This window comes from Nuphar pumila, chromosome 15, assembly GCF_984573655.1.
Source record: "Nuphar pumila chromosome 15, dmNupPumi1.hap1.1, whole genome shotgun sequence".
In the NCBI taxonomy this organism is placed as follows: Eukaryota; Viridiplantae; Streptophyta; class Magnoliopsida; order Nymphaeales; family Nymphaeaceae; genus Nuphar; species Nuphar pumila.
Window position 1 is genome coordinate 18,797,383 of NC_143263.1, and position 18,624 is coordinate 18,816,006.

At 38.7% G+C, this 18,624-nt stretch overlaps 1 protein-coding gene across 1 annotated transcript; it reads right to left on the reverse strand.

Moving 5' to 3' along the window:
* Nucleotides 1-1,179: 1,179 nt before the first annotated feature.
* LOC149814702 (subtilisin-like protease SBT5.6) lies at nt 1,180-18,306 on the reverse strand. The gene is made up of 10 exons (XM_089989626.1): nt 18,161-18,306; nt 17,803-17,897; nt 17,611-17,708; nt 17,036-17,212; nt 15,838-15,949; nt 12,181-12,745; nt 10,860-10,960; nt 9,836-10,193; nt 2,979-3,192; nt 1,180-2,115 (listed from the first exon to the last, which is right to left on the reverse strand). Exons 1-10 carry the CDS (start codon nt 18,287-18,289, stop codon nt 1,577-1,579), a joined length of 2,388 nt encoding a protein of 795 aa, XP_089845752.1. The 5' UTR covers nt 18,290-18,306; the 3' UTR covers nt 1,180-1,576.
* Between the last annotated feature and the right edge of the window lie 318 nt (nt 18,307-18,624).

An 18,624-nucleotide genomic window follows, 5' to 3' on the forward strand; every position in this document is an offset into this window, starting at 1 on the left:
TTTACGAAAATCGCATAGCAAAAAAAAAATGGAAAATTGCTAAATTGAGTAACAGTTTACGAAAATCGCATAGTAAAAAAAAATTTGCTAAATCGCATTGCAAAAAAAAAAGGTCAAATCGCAATGCGATTTTCATAAATCGCGTAGCAAAAAAAAATTATCCTTTTCTAAAATCGTCATTTCATGACACAAATGACTGGAAAGGGTGTTACGAAAATCGCGAGCAAGAAACAACCAAAGGAAACAATAAACAAGAATGATCAAACAAAACACGACACAAATTTATGTGGAAAAACCTTTCCTCAAATCTGAGAGGGAGTAAAAAACCATGGCCACCCAAAAGAAAAACTTTATTGCTCTTTTTCGACAATTACAAGAGGAGAAAAAAAGAAAGAATTTATACAAGGCTAAAAAAAAAAAATCTTCTGGGGGCACTGCCCCCCTAAACCCCCGTCTGCTGAACGCGCAGTGAGACCCACACCGGGGGACCCCCCCTCCCCTCTTATGTAGGGGCAAAAACCTTGAATCAGGCTCCACAACTCATTAAGTTGAATCACACTATAGTCAGTGTGCAGGTCACTCGGTGCTTGATGGAGCAGTGTAGGATCATATGTTGGATGTGCATAGAGGCAGAAAGAGAAGGAAGAGAGAGAGTGATGTTCATGGTCTTCTTCAGGGGGGGATTCCTTTCTCGGATAATCCTGCAGTGCAGGGACTTTGTCTTAAATAACCATCTCTGAGGTACTTAAGTCTTTGCAACCGCTCCTTTTTTAGAATCGTCGTTTTATGACACCAATGGCGAAAAGGGTATTTAAGTCTTTGCAACCTTATCAGACTTCAATGCTAACTGATGCTGACAAACATGGGAATAAGAGCTGCACATGCTTACATATGTGGCGCTCATTGGGACCCCAAACATGCATTGTAGCAAATAGTGCGTCTTGGGGGGGGGGGCATATAACCTGCTTTGTCGTCCTGGGGTGTAACATGCCCTTTTACAGAGCGCCATAATGCACCGTAGCTTCATTGTCTATATTAGGGTCTATATGGCATAGGTTTGTTCAGTTGTGTGTTTGGATTTAACATAAAGTGCAGACTTCTATGTTTTTTTCAAATGAATTTCAGAAAAAAAAACCCACACCTACTGGATTTTCAATGGCACAAGGCAAAGAAAAAAGAGCAAGAATTTAATCAGAGCCATCGATTATTTCTAGCATTTATTTTGGACTTAACATGATAAAATGCTTTAGCATAACTATGTAAAATAAAAAGGAAAAAAGGTAACCATTTCATAGTTCATGCATTAACTCTCCCAAGAAGTCTTTCCTAGTCCGGTAGTAACATAAGAGTAGCATTTCTTTCTTCCTCCATTATGGCATTTCAAGATATCAACTGTTTCCTTCTTCACTTCAAATAAGGGTGACTATATCATCATTTATCTATCTACAGTTTGAATTTATTCTTTGAAGATCACCGTGCTCTATATTGATTACATAGTCAATTGCATGTGTTCATTGCACATGTGGGATCACTTGCACCTTATTGCTACCCTGGTTAAGACCTTAAGAGTAGGCTACTATGCTAGCGAAACTGCAATGGGGCTCCTGACCCTGTGCCAGCCATCAGTCCAAGTATATGATCCAAAAACATAGTCGCCTTTCCTTACTCCGGTGCTGCTGCCATGTCTGGCGACCTTGAAGGTTGCCGTAAAGCTCTGGTTCTCACCGATGCCATTGAAGTGGAGAATTCTTGGATGGATTTTGACACTAACACCCGGCGGCCGGATGACACTGGCAAAGTAGGTGCTCTTACCAGTGCCGCCAACATTCATTACGGATCTCGTCACAGTTTTTGTGCCACTGAGGCCGGATATGGCTATGGAGGGATAATTCAGCTCATTTGGGCCAGGCGGGTTCGCCGGGCACCTGAATGATGCATCATATTGTACACCTGAGTTGCAGATGAATAGGAGGTAGTCTTCATACGAAGCATCATACACGAGACCAGGATCAGCTGCACTCTTTGGATTCAGGTGGCCAGAGCCATAGTTGAAGGGGTTGGCAATGCTCCCAGATGCATTGGCCAATGGCAGACCCAGGTTGTTAGTCCACTCAGCTGCAAAGAAACAAGGGGACACATTAGGATAGGCCTCCAAAACTATAGGCATAAACAAGAAAACCCCACAAAAAACTGAATCTGCCCACTGGGTTAGGGCTGGCTAATGCACCATGTTTCTTGTAATTCAGTTTAGCGCAGTTTAGTATTGACCGCATTTGGGCCCGTAATGAACCAAACTTGATTAAGATGCTTGACTCAGCTCAGCTCAGCTCAGATTTCCTCAGGTAGGGCCCTAAAGATGAAATATATGTGTAATTTTGTAGGAAATGTATGGTGTAACTATAAATTGGTTGCTAGGCAGGAGTCACATACAATAGGTTGGGAGCTCATTTCTTGACTTTACAGTTCTTAACAAAAACCTAGGTGTTCAACTCTTCTCCATGTCCCTCTTTGGATAAATATTTTTTTACCAAATGAGCCATATTGAGCTCCATTCATGCTGTCAATGAGTCAGCTCTAGCCCGTTACATTGTGAGCTTGTATTGCACCAAAACAAGCTGAGCTTGAACATGGTGAGTTTATCTCATGTTTGTTTACCAGCTTTACACCAAGTCTCTGCTAGATAGCCCCATTAAGCAGCCCCTATGCATTGAGGTTAATTGGTCAATGAATAGGCCCAGTAAAACCTTTTAGTTAGAAAAGACATGCATTTCACAAAATCACTCTGCCTAAGCACGCACTTGGTACGACCAAAAAATCCTGGACCCCTTGTAGTATATCAAAACATCCTTAAAATAAATGAAGAAAACAGCCTGCATTAAGGGAACTAAAACCATCAGTTATTCACTAGTAAAGTTCTGATGTTCAATGAGACCACACCTTATATCTGAAAACAACTTTGAAAATAACAGTAGACTAACCTGTGGTCATTAGGGCAGACCTTATAGCAGCAGAGCTCCATTGAGGATGTATACCCCGTAGAAGTGCAGCTACTGCAGCTACATGAGGGCAGGACATGGAAGTTCCTGAGATTATGTTATAGTCGACCCTTCGCATATCGGCTTCGAGCTTTGTTGGAGCCGATGATCCACTCCATGCAGCTAGAATGTTAAGTCCGGGAGCAGTGATATCTGGCTGTTGAACAGAATGGCCAAGGAAGATGGAAAAAAAGAAGATTTTTGTTTACACAAATATAAGGAAATCAATGGTATAAAGTTAATTTTGTCATAAGCTCTACATGTCATGTTGCACATTTTTTCAGTAATCTTTGTAGTTTTTGTTATTAAGCATCAACAACAGACAGGATTCTTTGTTCTTATCTGGGAAACATTGAATATCATCCAGTGGGACAAATATATATCAGCAGTATTTTAAAAATATCTCAAAAAATAACTATTTTAGTCGCAGTCAATATATCGTGATATTGTTATCTCTTCCAAAATATCATGATTCTATCATGATATTTACATTTATATTGGCATAATACTGATAAAATAGTTGGTTATTTTTTTCTTCTGCACATTATTTAATATTTTTATTATTTTCACTACATCTTTCATAGTTTAACTTAATTATTTTTATGAAATTTTGTTGATATAAGTGTGAGAAAAATAAGAAATTTTAACATATCATGATATCTTCATGTAACACCCCCATCCGGGACTTGTCGAGTCCAAGTTCGTAGGTATAACTTTCCAGAGGAAAAAATACAAAGTGATCACAGTAGAACCTTGGCATATTTTTTTTTTAAATTATGTCATAGTTTCATAATCAAAAGCCCTCTCAGGCTACATCATTCATACATATAAAGAGTTTAATAAAATAAAAGTAAAAGTCTCATCTCAATCTAACCGCCTAAAGACACCTGCTGAAACAATGGTGACTTCGATTAGTTTTTCGTTAATCACCTAAAACCTACTGTTGTAATTATTAAAAAAGAAGGTGAGTTTACAACTCAGTAAGAAATATTTATAAACAACTGAAGACTTTGACTTACAATTGTAGTGAGCTCTAAGCCCCTAGTTTTAGTTTAGTTTTATACCATATAGCACACATGTTTTTTCTTTTAAAATCTCTCCATTAATCTTTTCAAAACCCATAGCTTGTATCTACTCGATGCTAACTATTGTACTAAATTGGCTGTATTGACAATAGTCTACTTTGAGCATAGCAACCCGTGTAGAATATCTCAATTCTATGGTATTGGTTAGATTATGAACCACCCTTTGTAATCCCACAAGAGTCACGAGGCACTGCAGTGAAAGAGGATACACCGATAGTTAGGTAGAGAGTCAGACTAGAGAGTTATACCTGCTCCCCAAGGTTCATGATTCATGTTACATCCTGATCTGCCTAAAGTCTCTATTTTTTGTGTGAAACATAATCCTTAGAATGTATTCAATAACTCATTGATTTCTCATATGAATTACCTTGAGTTCACTATTTTTTTCGTAACTAAGCTAAGTTTCTCGAGTTCTTCATAGGGTTCCGATATATACCAAAAGATCTAAGCATACAAACGATATAGTGGAACTACATCAATAAATCACCAATGGCCCACGCTTATGGCAACTCTCACTCTGACGACCATCAGATAGTCCTTTCCATCCTATCTCCTCTTCCGAGATTTATGAGGTCAAATCTAGCATGTCAAGTTGACTTAAACAACTGAAAGAAGGGACTCTAAGGTCAAATACTCAATTATGTTATCATGCATGTAGTTTTGCATTCTCTATATGTACTTTTGTCTAAAATACCATAGCTCTTTAACATACAATTGATATTGATAACTTATAAATATATGAAATCGTTCTTGGCATTACAACAAATTCATATGCATTTATTTTATCTCTCATATAACTTCTAAAATGCAATTGTATCAAATACAAGATATAACAATGTTTTCTAACATATATGATTTCATATAAGCTAACTCTTACAAGTAATAAAGAGATTGTGTATTATTAACTAAACACGTTAATAATATCCCTTACCTCGAAATGCAAACATTAAACTTTTAGCTTGCAATTGAATCACTCGTTGGGGTATTAGGATTTTGTTAGTACATAACACTTATTTAATTGCTAAAAATATATTTCTCATATTTAGTAAAATTATCAAACTACCCTTCCCAAGAATGGTCTATCGATACTCATTTTTCTGTATTGTGTTTGACTATGAAAGTAGGACAATCATATTTTTCTCTATGTTCCAAATTTGGCACAACAAAATTTATCTAATTCCAAGCTCAGAGTGAAGTATTATCCTTATTTTACTGAAATAGGTAGAACAAGAGCAAAATGGTCATTTCACTTTTTGAATGGGTCATATCCTCCAAATCTTAAACTTTTGCCTAATCTAACCCACCACTAGTCTAGTCTAGGTCTAATCCAAACCGAACCTTCTCGATTCAATTCTGGATTCCTTAACTTAGATCCATATCCAAATCCACTATTGTGGATCCCAAACTGAATAGAAATCTAGTCTTCGTTTCGAATATTGGATCCAAATGAAACCATGCAGTTTTGAACCCTGGTTCTCTCAAGGTTTGGTACAAAATGGAACCAGGCAGTTTTAGTCTGGATTTAGGTCCAAATTGTATCCAAACCTGCTCCATATTGTTTTGGTCCTACTCGATCCAAATCTGACTTGGTTTCGATTTGGTCTAATAGGATCCAAACTCAGCCTTGTCTGACTTGGTCCTACTGGATCTAGTTTATCGTAGAAAATTAAGACTCTCTCTCTCTCTCTCTCTCTCTCTCTATATATATATATATATATATATATATATATATATATAACTCACCTAGACCAAGTTAGTCTGGGTGTGAACTCACTTGACCCGGTCTGGTTACACCCAGGCCAGGGTTCTTACTAACTCATTCTGATCAAACTCGAACTGCGTTGCTCCTAAGCCCAAGAATCGAGATAGAGATACTTTGTCTCATTTGTTCTGCTGACCAAACTTGGTCTGTGTTACACCCAAACTGAGTCAGTCTATGCAACTACCTGAGACAAAGAGATAGCTCTCTGTCTCGTATCTTTGGTGACCAGACTCGGTTTGGGCAAACCCATACCGAGTCGATCTGCTTAGCAGGCTAAGACAATGAGCCCAAAACTAAATGTCTTGTCTCCCTTTTGATCTGACTCTGTCTAGGTGATATCGGACCGAGTTGGTCCGACCAACATATCGGGTCTCGCTTCCCTCAGACCTGACTCTGTCTAAGCAAAAATCCAAACCGAGTGAGCTTGCTCATTAGCTGACACAGAGAGTTTTAACTCTCTATCTTGCTCCCAAACCGATCTAACTCAGTCTAGTCATCGAGTCGGCCTAGAATATTGCCAAGATAGACCAACTCAGCTTGCTCTCTGTCTCGATGATATTCTAGATCGACTCGAACTGGTCATTCCCAGATCAAGTCAGATCAAATTGGGAGTGAGACATAGAGTTAAACTCTTTGTCTCAACTAATGAGCAAGCTGACTCAATCTAGGTTTTTGCTCAGACCGGGACAGGTTTGAAGAAAGCGAGACAGAGAGCAAAAATTCTTTGTCCCGATATGTTGGTAGGACCAACTCGATTTGGGATCACCTAGACCGAGTCAAGTTAAGAGGGAGACATGACAATGAGCTTTGGGCTCACTGTCTCGGCCTGCTAAGCAGACTGACTGGGTCTAGGTTCTTCCAGAACGAGCCTGGCCACCAGAGATATGAGACTTAGTTTGGGTGTAACCCAAACTAAGTTTGGTCAGCAGAACTGATAAGATAGAGTAGCTCTATCTTGGTTCTTGGGCTTAGGACCAACTTGATTTAAGTTTGACTACACTGAGTTAGCAAGAACCCCGGCCTGGGTCCAACCAAACGGGGTCAGGTTGTCTGTGTGTGTATTTTCACACACACACACACACACACACACACACACACACACACATATATATATATATATATATATATATATATATATATATATATATATATATATGTGTGTGTGTGTGTGTGTGTGTGTGTGTGTGTGTGTGTGTGTGTGGAGAAAACTAAGACAAAGAGTGTCTCGATTTTCTAACATAAACTGAATCCAGTAGGACCAAGTCAGACCAGACTAAGTTTGGATCCTATTGGACAAAATCAGAACTGAGTCAGATTTGGATCCAATTATCATATTTGGATCTAGTAGGACCAAACCAAAATTGAGCAGGTTTGGATCCAGTTCAGACCCAAACCCAGACTGAAATGATTTGGTTCCATTTTGTACCAAACCCAGAGAAAACTAGGGTTTGGATTGGTCATATTGGATTTGGATCCAGTATAAAAAATAGAGATTGGAGCTCTATCTAGTTTGGGATCCGCAATAGTGGATTTGGATCTAGATCTAAGTTGAGGAACCCAAAACTGAATCAAGAAGGTTCAATTTAGATTAAACCTAGACCAGACTAGTGATGGGTTAGGTCAGAGAGAAGTTTAAGATTTGGAGGATCCAAACCCGTCCAAGGAGTGAAATAACCATTTTGCCCTTATTCTACCTACTTCGGTAAATTGAAGATAATACTAGGGATGACAGTGAACCAGGGCGAGGCAGGGGACGAGGTCTCCACCCCCATCCTATCTCAAAATCTGGATCTCCATCCCCGCACGGGTATGGATTGTAACCTCAATCCCCGCCTCTATCCCCATTTCTTGTCCTTTATCCTTGGTCCAAACGGGGCGTGGCAGGATGGAGCCCCGTTTCCCTCGGTTCATTGTCATCCCTAAAGAAGGATTGGGGATGGGGCGGGGCAGGGGAAAGTGTAAGTCCATCCCTGCCTCCATCCCCACATGGGTTTTGATTTTAACCTTCATCCCCACCTCTATCCCTGTTTCATGTCCTCCATCGCCAGTTCAAATGGGGCAGGGCCTCATTTTCCCCTGATCCCTTGTCATCCCTAGTTAATCATTCACTCTGAGCTCAGAATTGGATAAATTTTAGTGTGCTAGATTTGAGACATATAGAGAAATTTGACTGACCTACTTCTATAGTCAAACACACAACACAAAAAAATGAGTATCGATAGACCATTCTTGGAAAAGGTAATTTGATAATTTTACCAAATATGAGAAATGTATTTTTAGCAATTAAGTGTTATGTACTGAACATATCCTAATACATCAACGAGTGCTTCAACTAGAGGCTAGAAGTTCAATGTTTGCATTTCGAGGTAAAGGATATTATAAACATGTTTAATACATAGTTTGTTTGTTACTTGTAGGAATTAGCTTATATGAAATCATATATGTTTGAGAACATAATTGCATCTTGTATTTAATACAATTGCATTCTAGAATGTGTTTCATGTTACATGAGAGATAAAATGAATGCATATAAGTTTGTTGTATTGCTAAGAATAATTTCATATATTTATAAGTTCTTAATAAAAATTGCATGTTAAAAAACTATAGTATTTTAGACAAAAATACATATAGAGAATGTAGTACTATATGGATGAGAACAAAATTGAGTACTTGAGTAATGTACTTGGAATCCCTTCTTTCAGTTAGGTTACTAGAAGTTTAAGTCAACTTATCATGATAGATTTAACCCATAAATCCCGGAAGAGGTGACGGTTGGAAAGGGCTATTTGATGGTCGTCAGAGTGAGAGCTGCCATAATCATGAGCCATTGGTGATTTATTGGTGTAGTGTCATTACATCGTTTATATGCTTAGATCTTTTGGTGAATATCAGAACCCTAAGAAGAACTTGAGAAACTTTGCTAAGTTATAGAGAAAATGGTGAACTCAAAATAGTTCATATGGAAAATCAATGAGTTGTTTAATGCATCTTAGGAATTATGTTTCATATAACAATTAAGATTCTAGGCAGACCAAAATATAGCATGAACCACGAACCTTAGTGAGCAGGTATAGTTCACTAGTTTGACTCTACGACTAGCTACCATTGTGTCTTCTTTCACTACAGTGCCTCGTGACTCTTGTGAGATCATACAAAATGGTTTGTAGTCTGACCAACACCGTAGAATTGAGGTATTCTACATGGGTTACTATGTTCAAAATAAGTTATTACCGGTATAACCAATTTAGTACAATAGTTAGCATCAAGTGGATTCAAGCTATGGGTTTTGAGAAGATTAATAAAAAGATTTTAAAAGAAACAAACATGTGTGTTATGCGGTGTAAAACTAAACTAAGACTAGATGCTTATAGCTCACTACAGTTGTAAGTCAAACTATTTAGTTGTTTATAAATATTTTTTACTGAGTTGTAGACTCGCTCTCTTTTTAATAATTACAACAGTAGGTTGTAGGTGATTGACAAGAAACGAATTAGAGTCGCTATTGTTCCTGCAAGTATCTTTAAGCTACTAGATCGAGATGAGATTTTCATTTATGTTTTTATTTTATTGAACTCTTTACATGTATGAATGATGTCGCTTGAGAGGACTTGTGATTATGAAACTATGACATGATTTAAAAAAAAAAAAACAATTATACCATGGTTTTAGTATGCTCATTTGGATTCTTCCCTCAAAAAAGTAATACCTATGAATCCAGGTGTTACACTTCATAGTCAATAAATTGTCATTTAAACATTTGTTACTATGATGCCATCTATACGATGGATGGTGCTCAACATAGCAGTTGGGCCAAATGCTGGACAACTTATCGAATTGGGTGGACAGCACTGAACGATTAACACCGAGTGTCTCACGCAAAAAAAGAAAAAGAGGAGTGTCTCATGCAATGTTGATAATATCTTGATGATTATAAAATAAAGTCCTATACATACCTTAAGAATGTTAGGCTCAAGTGAGTTTGGTCCCGTAGACGAGAATGCAGCCATGATAGGAGATGGTTTAACATCTAAGACTGTCTTTGGAGGGATAATCTTGGCCACCGGCTTCCTGCTTGAGTTGATGTACTTAAGCATCGTGTTCGTGTCATCGCTGACTATGGCAGTTGCTGGAAGAACGTGAGCATCAACTGAAATCTCAGCTCCATTCGTGGCAATGTTGCCTAGGATAAAGGCCGCTCCGCCTGCTCGCCGCACCTCCAACCCTTTTGAGACTCTGGCTGCATTACCTCGCAGGCACAACACTATCTTACCTTTCACCTTTGCAGGATCCAGTGAACCAGCGAGACATTGCCTGTGCACCAAAAGAGCACTTAAGTTTTCCAAAAAATGTGAGGGGCATTCTGGACATTGAGAGAGACTGAGAAGCATGTCTTAACGGGACCCATCAAGGTGCATCCCAACCAAATAACAAGTAGCCAGCTTGGGTTCGGAAATTATGACAGGCTGAGGAAATGAAATCCCAAATCTAATTAACTTGTGATTTCTAAAGGGCATTTATATATATAAGAGTGCATAAAATACTTCAGCTGGGTCTAGTCAGATATCCGATTAAAAAACATTTCTAAAACTCATTATGGCTAAGATATTCAGGTATTCTTTGGGTCATGAGTTACCCGATACAAATCCGACCCATTGACAACAATGCACTTGCCATCAAATGCTGCCATATGCTCTCTCTTATTGGGTAGTAACTCATCCTGTGAACTTGCACCTAGTGGATCTTACATAGCTGCATGTGGTCCTTGGTTCAAGACCACCATCAATGCAACATGATTGGTGGGTCCTTATTAGACTATTCGGCGTCGCCATTATTTCTTCTCTCACATCTCATAGGTACATTACCACAAATAACTACACACACAAAAAAAAAAAAGTTTTTTGATCCGATTTCCGTAACAAACACTTGGTCGACTCGACACCAACTCTCTTTTATTGAAGCATTGTAGCAGTAAAGTACCCGCCAGTGAGGTTCTTTGGGGTTCCCGGAATGGAGACGTCTCCAGCATAAACTAATGGGTAAAATATGTCCTCTAGCTTGTATGGTGTGACTGTCTGACCCTGCAAAAAATAAAACAGAAGACAGAAAACATAATTACATGCCCTATTAAAATAACTTTTATTAAATCTAAAAGGTAGATTAGATGAGTGATTTCAGGAAAGTGAGAGCGGATCCAGGGAGAGCTTAAGTGCCCGGGAGTACCTAACACAACCAATCACATAACAGCATTCAATGTGGGGCCTGCAAGTAGACCCCATGCAAATGCTGTCATGTGATTGTTATTTGTCACACTCACATCCCTAAACCCCAACTCTTCATGAATAAAGAGGTCTCCCCCTACCCGAGTATCAGGAAAGTAGATCCTAAGTGTTCTGCCCAACTAGGGGAAGCCATATAAAAAGGGAGAAAGGCCCAGCCCAGCCCGGGCCCCAGTGTACAGACCCTCAAAGTTTCGAGCAGGGATCCATAGAGCGGCTAAGTGTGATGCTTATTTGACACTGGCAATCACATGACAGTAGGGGTGGAAAAACCTGACACGACCCGCCAACCCGACTCTTAGGCGGGTTCGGGTTGGGCTTAAGACAACCCGTTTAATAAACGGGTCGACCCGCCTAACCCGTTTATTAAACGGGTCGGGTTTGGGTTGAGGGTATGCCAACCCGGCTGACCCGTTTAATAAACAGGTTAGGCAGACCGGCCAACCCGTCTGCCAACCTGCCAACCCGACCCGCCAACCTGAGAACCCGTTTACCTGACCCAACCCATTTATTAAATGGGTTGGCAGGTCGTGTCGGGTTACCCGTTTATTAAACGGGCGGGGTTCGTGTTTGCCACAACCGACCCGTTTAATAAACGGGTCGGGTTCGGGTTGAGGTATGCTGACCCGCTAACCCGACACGATTGCCACCCCTACATGACAGCATGTCATATGGGCCAGACCTATGTAGCTGTGGGCCCCCATGCAATGCATATGATTGGCTAGTGTCACATAACCATCGCATTTAGCCGCTCCTTTGATTTCAACTAAGTTTTCACAACCACGCCTCCAGTGAGAAAGTAGGTAGTCCTTTCCAAAACACAAAGCAAGGAAGGGGTTTTACGGCACAAGGATGGTAACCACAAGTATGTCAGGCTAAGACCAGCACGGTCAGGACTCCAGTCCTGGGTGCAGTTTTTCCCTGTAATAAACCCCCAAAAAAATTTTAAAAAATAGATGGTCATTAATTTACTAATAACAGGCCACGACACACATGTTAAAAGAAAGCCTTGCAGTGCATACCTGAACCTCCAAGCCATTTCCCAGCACAACTGGTGATTCGAATCGTCTGTCAATGCTGCTAGCAGCCACAGTGATAATCCATGGTGCAAGATTGGACGAAGTTGCCGGGGTCGGGCCGGAGTTGCCAGCACTGCATGCTGCCACGATGTCGTGCTTCAAAGCATGCAGTGTTCCTATGGCTATTCCGTCGTTCGCGTATGCAGGCTGAGTGCCAGTATTGCCAATCGATATGCTGAACACATCAACTCCATCAGCAATTGCATCATCCATGGCAGCAAGCATGTCTGCCTCAAAGCATGTGTTCTCAAGTGCTGGATTGCCTCCGGGTATCGGCCAGCACACTTTATACATCGCTAGGCGAACCTGGGGGGCTCCGCCGGAGGCGGTCCCACAGGCAAACCCGCCGAGAGCAGAGACATGCTGAACTCTTCGGCCACCGACCGTGGAGGCAGTGTGGGAGCCATGACCATCATGGTCTCTTGGTGACCGGTATTCAAAGGTGGTGTTCAGTCTTCCATACTGAGCCTCGTAGGCCTTGATGTAGTATCTGGCACCGATCAACTTCCTGGTAAAAGAAACAAAACAACGATGCACAAACCAGCTTATGAGCTATGATTACAGTGGATGTTTCACTAAGATATTGTATTTGTAATCCAATTGAGTTAAACAACCATAATTAACTTTTTTTTCTAATCAACAATTAGTGATGCAGCCCAAAATTTTGGTATATCTGTATGCCGTTGATTTTTCAACCTAGTAAAATCCAACATATATATCAGAAAAAACATGATCCAAAGTTCAGTTTCTACTAAACTTGATATGTAAATCACATTAGGGAGGTCGGATGTGCAAAAAAAAAACTGAAGAAATCGAAGTATTATATTTTTTTTACTAAGGTGACAGTGTAAAATTTTCATAAATATGCAAGCTTACAATTCCACACTTTTCATCAAAAAAATACAATTCAGGTGTTGTTTTCTAACAAATCGACTATATGCTGAACACATCTGCAAGGTCAGATTTCCCAAAAACCCCGCTTTCTCTTGGTAAGCACCTATCTTTGGTTTGGCCAGGTGCATGCAGTTGCACACATTTTGTGTGCAATGTGATTGCACCTAATCCGCCCTTGGATGCATGGCCCCATACAGTGGGCCGGATACTTTTCTAAGTACTCAGCCCGAGCATTCGAGCAGGTCTCATAAGTAAAAAGAAAAGGTTAGGTTGGAATTTTTGATTAAAACATGTAGTACGTACTACATGTTTTGGTCGAAATTTCCAACCTAACCTTTACTTTTGATATATGTTCATGAATGTGTCAAATTTTTCGTAGAGATGAAGGTAATACATGGTACGGGACACTAGCCTAGATTCGAAGGATGGGATTTGAGAGTGACTCTGAAGCATGAAGCTGATAGCTGATTGGCTCTAGGTTTAGGCTGTTTGATAGATCATTGGCTGGGATCAAGTCCTGGGGTGCAAATTTTGTAATAGTTTTCAACAGTTTGTGAGATTAAAAAGTCTGTGTTGTTCCTGTTTAATGGCCCTAGCTAGCATGAGCTGGCTCGGATAGGTGGTGGGGTTCAGCCCTTTTTCCCCCAAAAAAGCTTTTTAACGCGCCCTACCAAAAGTAAGCCTGGCCCAGTGTCTCCTTGCTCAATATTGAAAAAGATTGCAATCAAAACCATTGGATTTTTCAGGTTTGATGGTCCATGTCACGGGTTCACCTAAGGTGCATATGGGAGCTATAATACAATTTGGTTGTAATTGGCAGCTTCTTCTCTCTGAGGTTGATGGGGATAGGCTTGTCTGCTTTTGGAGGCCTATGCTAGTGGTTAAGAATAATTTTCCTTAGAAAAATGCGAAGGTATATTGTCTGTGCATGAATAGAAAATAAGAATTCGCGCTTGTGTTCTAAGCAATAATTAGAGTTAATTCTATACTTGAAATAAAATCCAAGAAAATGCTCCAGGAAAATGAATTGGAAGGCTGGCTTTGTCCTTTCATACAAAAGAATGATTCTGTGAATATTGTAATCTGTGTGTGTGTGTGTGGAGAGAGAGAGAGAGAGAGAGAGAGAGAGAGAGAGAGAGAGAGAGAGAGAGAGAGAGAGAGAGAGAGAGTAGGTCCTAAGCGCGTGACTGACCATAACTGTTCAAAAAATTCTGAGGCCTAGGTGATGTTTCCCAAACGGGGCCTCCAGATTTCTATAATTGATTTAGTGAAAACAAACATATTAGAAAATTTAAAGATTTACAACCTATGAATTTAACAATAAATAGTCAGATTTTGAAGGAACATAGACGGCGGCAGCAACAAGTTTTCAAAAGATGGTTTCAATCTTGGCTGGCTAAAGTGTTGTTACATCGTTTCATATATATATATATATATATATATATATATATATATATATATATATATATATATATATATATATATATATATATGAGAGAGAGAGAGAGTAATGAGTAGCTTTTGAACAATCTTATATCTTAAACCATCCTAAATGGTTTCAAAGGGATAAAATTTTGAAGGTTTGCTTAATCTGAATTTATAGACATATTCTTGATAGCTTGCTAAGTAAAAACCATTTATTAGATTAGACATTTTTTATGTTTAGATGCACAGTCTATCGATGACTTATATTCCACTGAAATTTGGTAGATTAAAAATCAAAGTTTCTCATCGAATCAATAAGATTCAAAGCAGGATTTTAGTGAATAACCAATGATGAACATTTACTTAAACAAAAAACACATGCAACTAAGCTTTTTGGAAGTGTGGGAGTAAAAAAAAATTACAATATGAGCTTCATTTCTGTTCACAGAAAGCAACTCTTAAAGAATTAGAATTTGCTGGGGCAGTATAGGTCATTGAGCCTGTTAATGTCTTAAAGAATTAAATCATATACTAAAAGCAGCTTTCAAGAAATTGTGCTCATGTTCCTGGAGATGAAATCAGATTGGTAATCCGTTCAAATGACAGCTTTTAAGGACTTTTGGCTGTTCAGGAAAAAGGTCATCTTCATCGACAGCAGGCCCATTCTTTGCAAGGATTGGCCACATCACAAGTCAGGATGTGCTTCCTACACTGTCTCACGGTGTCCTTGTCTTTATCTATAGCTTTATACTATCAGATATTTGTTAGAGGCATCTCTTTTTTATTTTTATTCATGGTATCATACTCTAATTACCCATGGTAGAAATCAACGAGTTTCTTGTATTTCCTGAACTAGCTAACTTCTTCACGTGGTTCCAATATCATGTCCCTCTCTACCTTGCATTTGAGAACCAACAGTTCTGGTGTCATTAGCAGATACCAACTTCACCACTGGGAGTTTTCAGAAACAGATGGTGGGACCCACTTGAATCACAGTAGCATTTCATTTATGAGGTACATGGTAGTTTTTAAACATGGTCAGGAAAAATGCTGGAGTAAGAGAAAGTCTAAGACTATTTGTTCTGACATTGGATTCAGTAATAAAATGAGCTAAAAGTTATTTGTTTTTTATATATTTAAATATTTTTGTCATTTTATGCAAGGACGACAAAGTAATATTTGGCATTATATATAGTTGCCTTTGGATTTATGAACAATTAAAACATTATAATGTCATTTTTACCATTTCGAAACTGAGTAGTTGTGGGGAATTGTATGTACCTATTGCAATGAGAAGAGTTGAAAGAGTCTCCTTCCTCGCATATCCCTTTCCATCTACTGGGGATTGGTTTCATTCCCTTATCATTGAAGCTCTTTGATTCTGGCCATATACCTTTAAAAGAACAAAGAAGAGTAGATAAGGACATTGGAATAGTAAAAAAGTCCTAATAAGATGAACATAGTCAACTTTCTGCACCATCAAAATTTTTCTTTTGCAAATTATTCAAACCGTAGTTTCCTTTTAGGACTAAAGGAAAATAAATAACGAATTATTATGAATTTTTTAAAAATATAAAAAGCTAAGATTTATGTAACTTTTTTCATAGTTTTTTTTTTAACAGTAATTCCAGGACTTTCATAATTTATTTTGTTGTACTTTTGACTATTTCCATTACAGTGATTGCATTGTTTTGCAAGGGTAGTCTTGACTAGGGCTGGTGAAACGAGCCGAACCAACGGAACAGGGCATTTACCAGTGGATTGAGCTCATGGCTGGCTCGTGTTCATGTCTAGCTGAGCCAAGTCATCCCTGAGTAAGCCGAGCGGAAAGTGAGCTGGCTCGTGTAAAAACATTCCATGTTATTTTTACATGGAATATTTTTTTATATATAATATACATGTATATATATATATATGTATACTACACTTAATAGTTTGTATTTTATGTATATATTTTTTATTCATCCTTCTTTTATATATATATATATATATATATATATTGCATTCTTTTTTTATATATTACAGTTATAATATATATTATACATAAAATATATATATATTATTGATAGAATTCTCCCTAGTCGAGCTGAACACCCTGTGTTCAGGCTTGATTCGTGACAAGCCTAACCGAGCTGAGTCACGAGCTTCTCGGTTTGTTTACCAACTCTAGTCTTCACATCCAAGGGTTAAAAGTATTCCATAAATGCCTTTGCAATTTTAGAATAAAACAACAGAAAAAAGAACAATAATCAGAAAAAGCAGCAGTTTCCTATATTGGACAAACGCAGACCCCTCCTTTACTACTAAATCAACAAAGATGGCGAAATTTATCTTTCATGATTGAATAAAAACAAGATTATGAATTAAGAAAATTCAAGGCCAGCCGTATACTTTTAGGAACAAGATCAAAGCTCTCTCTCTCTCTCTCTCTCCACAAACAAATGCATATTGACTTATGTCATAAAAACAAGAAATGTACCAGAATCCAAAAGTCCAACAATTACGTCCTCTCCATGCCTTGCTTTCTTGAGCAAACCCTTTGTCCACTCGTAACCAACACCACTAAAATCTTCCTCTCCTACCAAGAACTTCCACGACCTCGTTGTGTGCATGATTTTTGCTTGGCTTGGAAAGGTTGAAACCACGTCGTCCCTCTCTGTTTCAATAATAAATCAACAGGCACAAGTAAATCCAATATTTCACACAGCAGTATCTAAGTTATAGTTACCGTCCTTCTACTCCTGCTAATAATAAAATTAAGTGCTCAATCCATATGCGCAAAGATTCGAGTCTTCAACTGAAACGCACATTAGCAAAAATAAATGTGCCACTGAAAACCTCACAATTATTTTTATACATACATATATATATATATATATATATATATATATATATAATTTTGAAAGAATTAGTTTTTAATTTATTACGTTTAGAATGTTAGGGGCGTACAAAAGACATCGGGTTCAAGATCAAGCAGAATTCTTTCCCTCTAAAAAAGAAAAAGCCCATGATTCTCCCAATGCTAAGTTATCTCAAGGGAAGGAGGGGTAATGCCTGATAATCTGGCCGCCTCATCTGGTGTGAGAAGTGCAGCAAAGCCATCGATGCTGTGCTTGTAGCTGTAAACAAGGGAGCTCCTTGCCTCTTCTTCACTGCAATTTACATGAGAGAGAGAGAGAGATATTTAAAGAAACACACTTCGGAATTAAGATGGAAATAGGCAACAGACTCTATTAAACGAATTACCTCTCCTTCACAGAAATAAGAAGTGAGTGATGGTCTTCCTTTATCTCTTCTGCAGTTTTTACCCCTCTGTGATGCCCACGGTACACAATATAAACCTGAATAAAGCTATATTTCAGGTTAAACGCTGTAGTTAAGTTTTTTAACTAGGTAGATTTCCAAAAGATGGAAAACCACTTTGTTATACGCAGAGGAGAAAACCCCACGTTGAGTTTGTGCATGGAAATCAACTGTATACGAATAATTGAGACAACCATCAAAAAAGAAAAGCACCAGAAGACAAGGTTTCTTCTGACAACTGGATGAAAGCAAGAGATCTCACAGACAAAAAACGGTGAAAAAAAAATCTTCTCACATTTACCTTGTGCTCATCTGGTGAACCATGGGCTTCAACCGATGTGTTAAAAGTGAATAATAGCAATAGGAAAGAGACAGAAGCGAGAGTACGAGGCTGAAGGAAGAGAAGGGAGGAGGACCTTTGCTTCTCCATCTCCACAATGCCCAAGACGCTCAAGAGAAAGGGTGGGGAAGCGCCTTTTATAGATGATTGGTGACATGTGCAAATGTAGGAGAGGTGGCATTGGTGTTTGGACTCTCAATCAAACAAGGAGGCCTCCTTTTTTTGTGCCTTGTTTTTTGGAGAACCTACTCGGGGAAGGATTCTTTTTATTTACCTTTTCTATCAATTTAAACTGATAGATATAATAACAGTAGCTAGTTACAATATCTAGCAAAGTTTAACACCCATCCATATGAATAGGCCAGGATAAGTCATGTTTGTTTTCTTTTCTTTTTTTATTCAAAAAGAATAGACATTAGATAAAG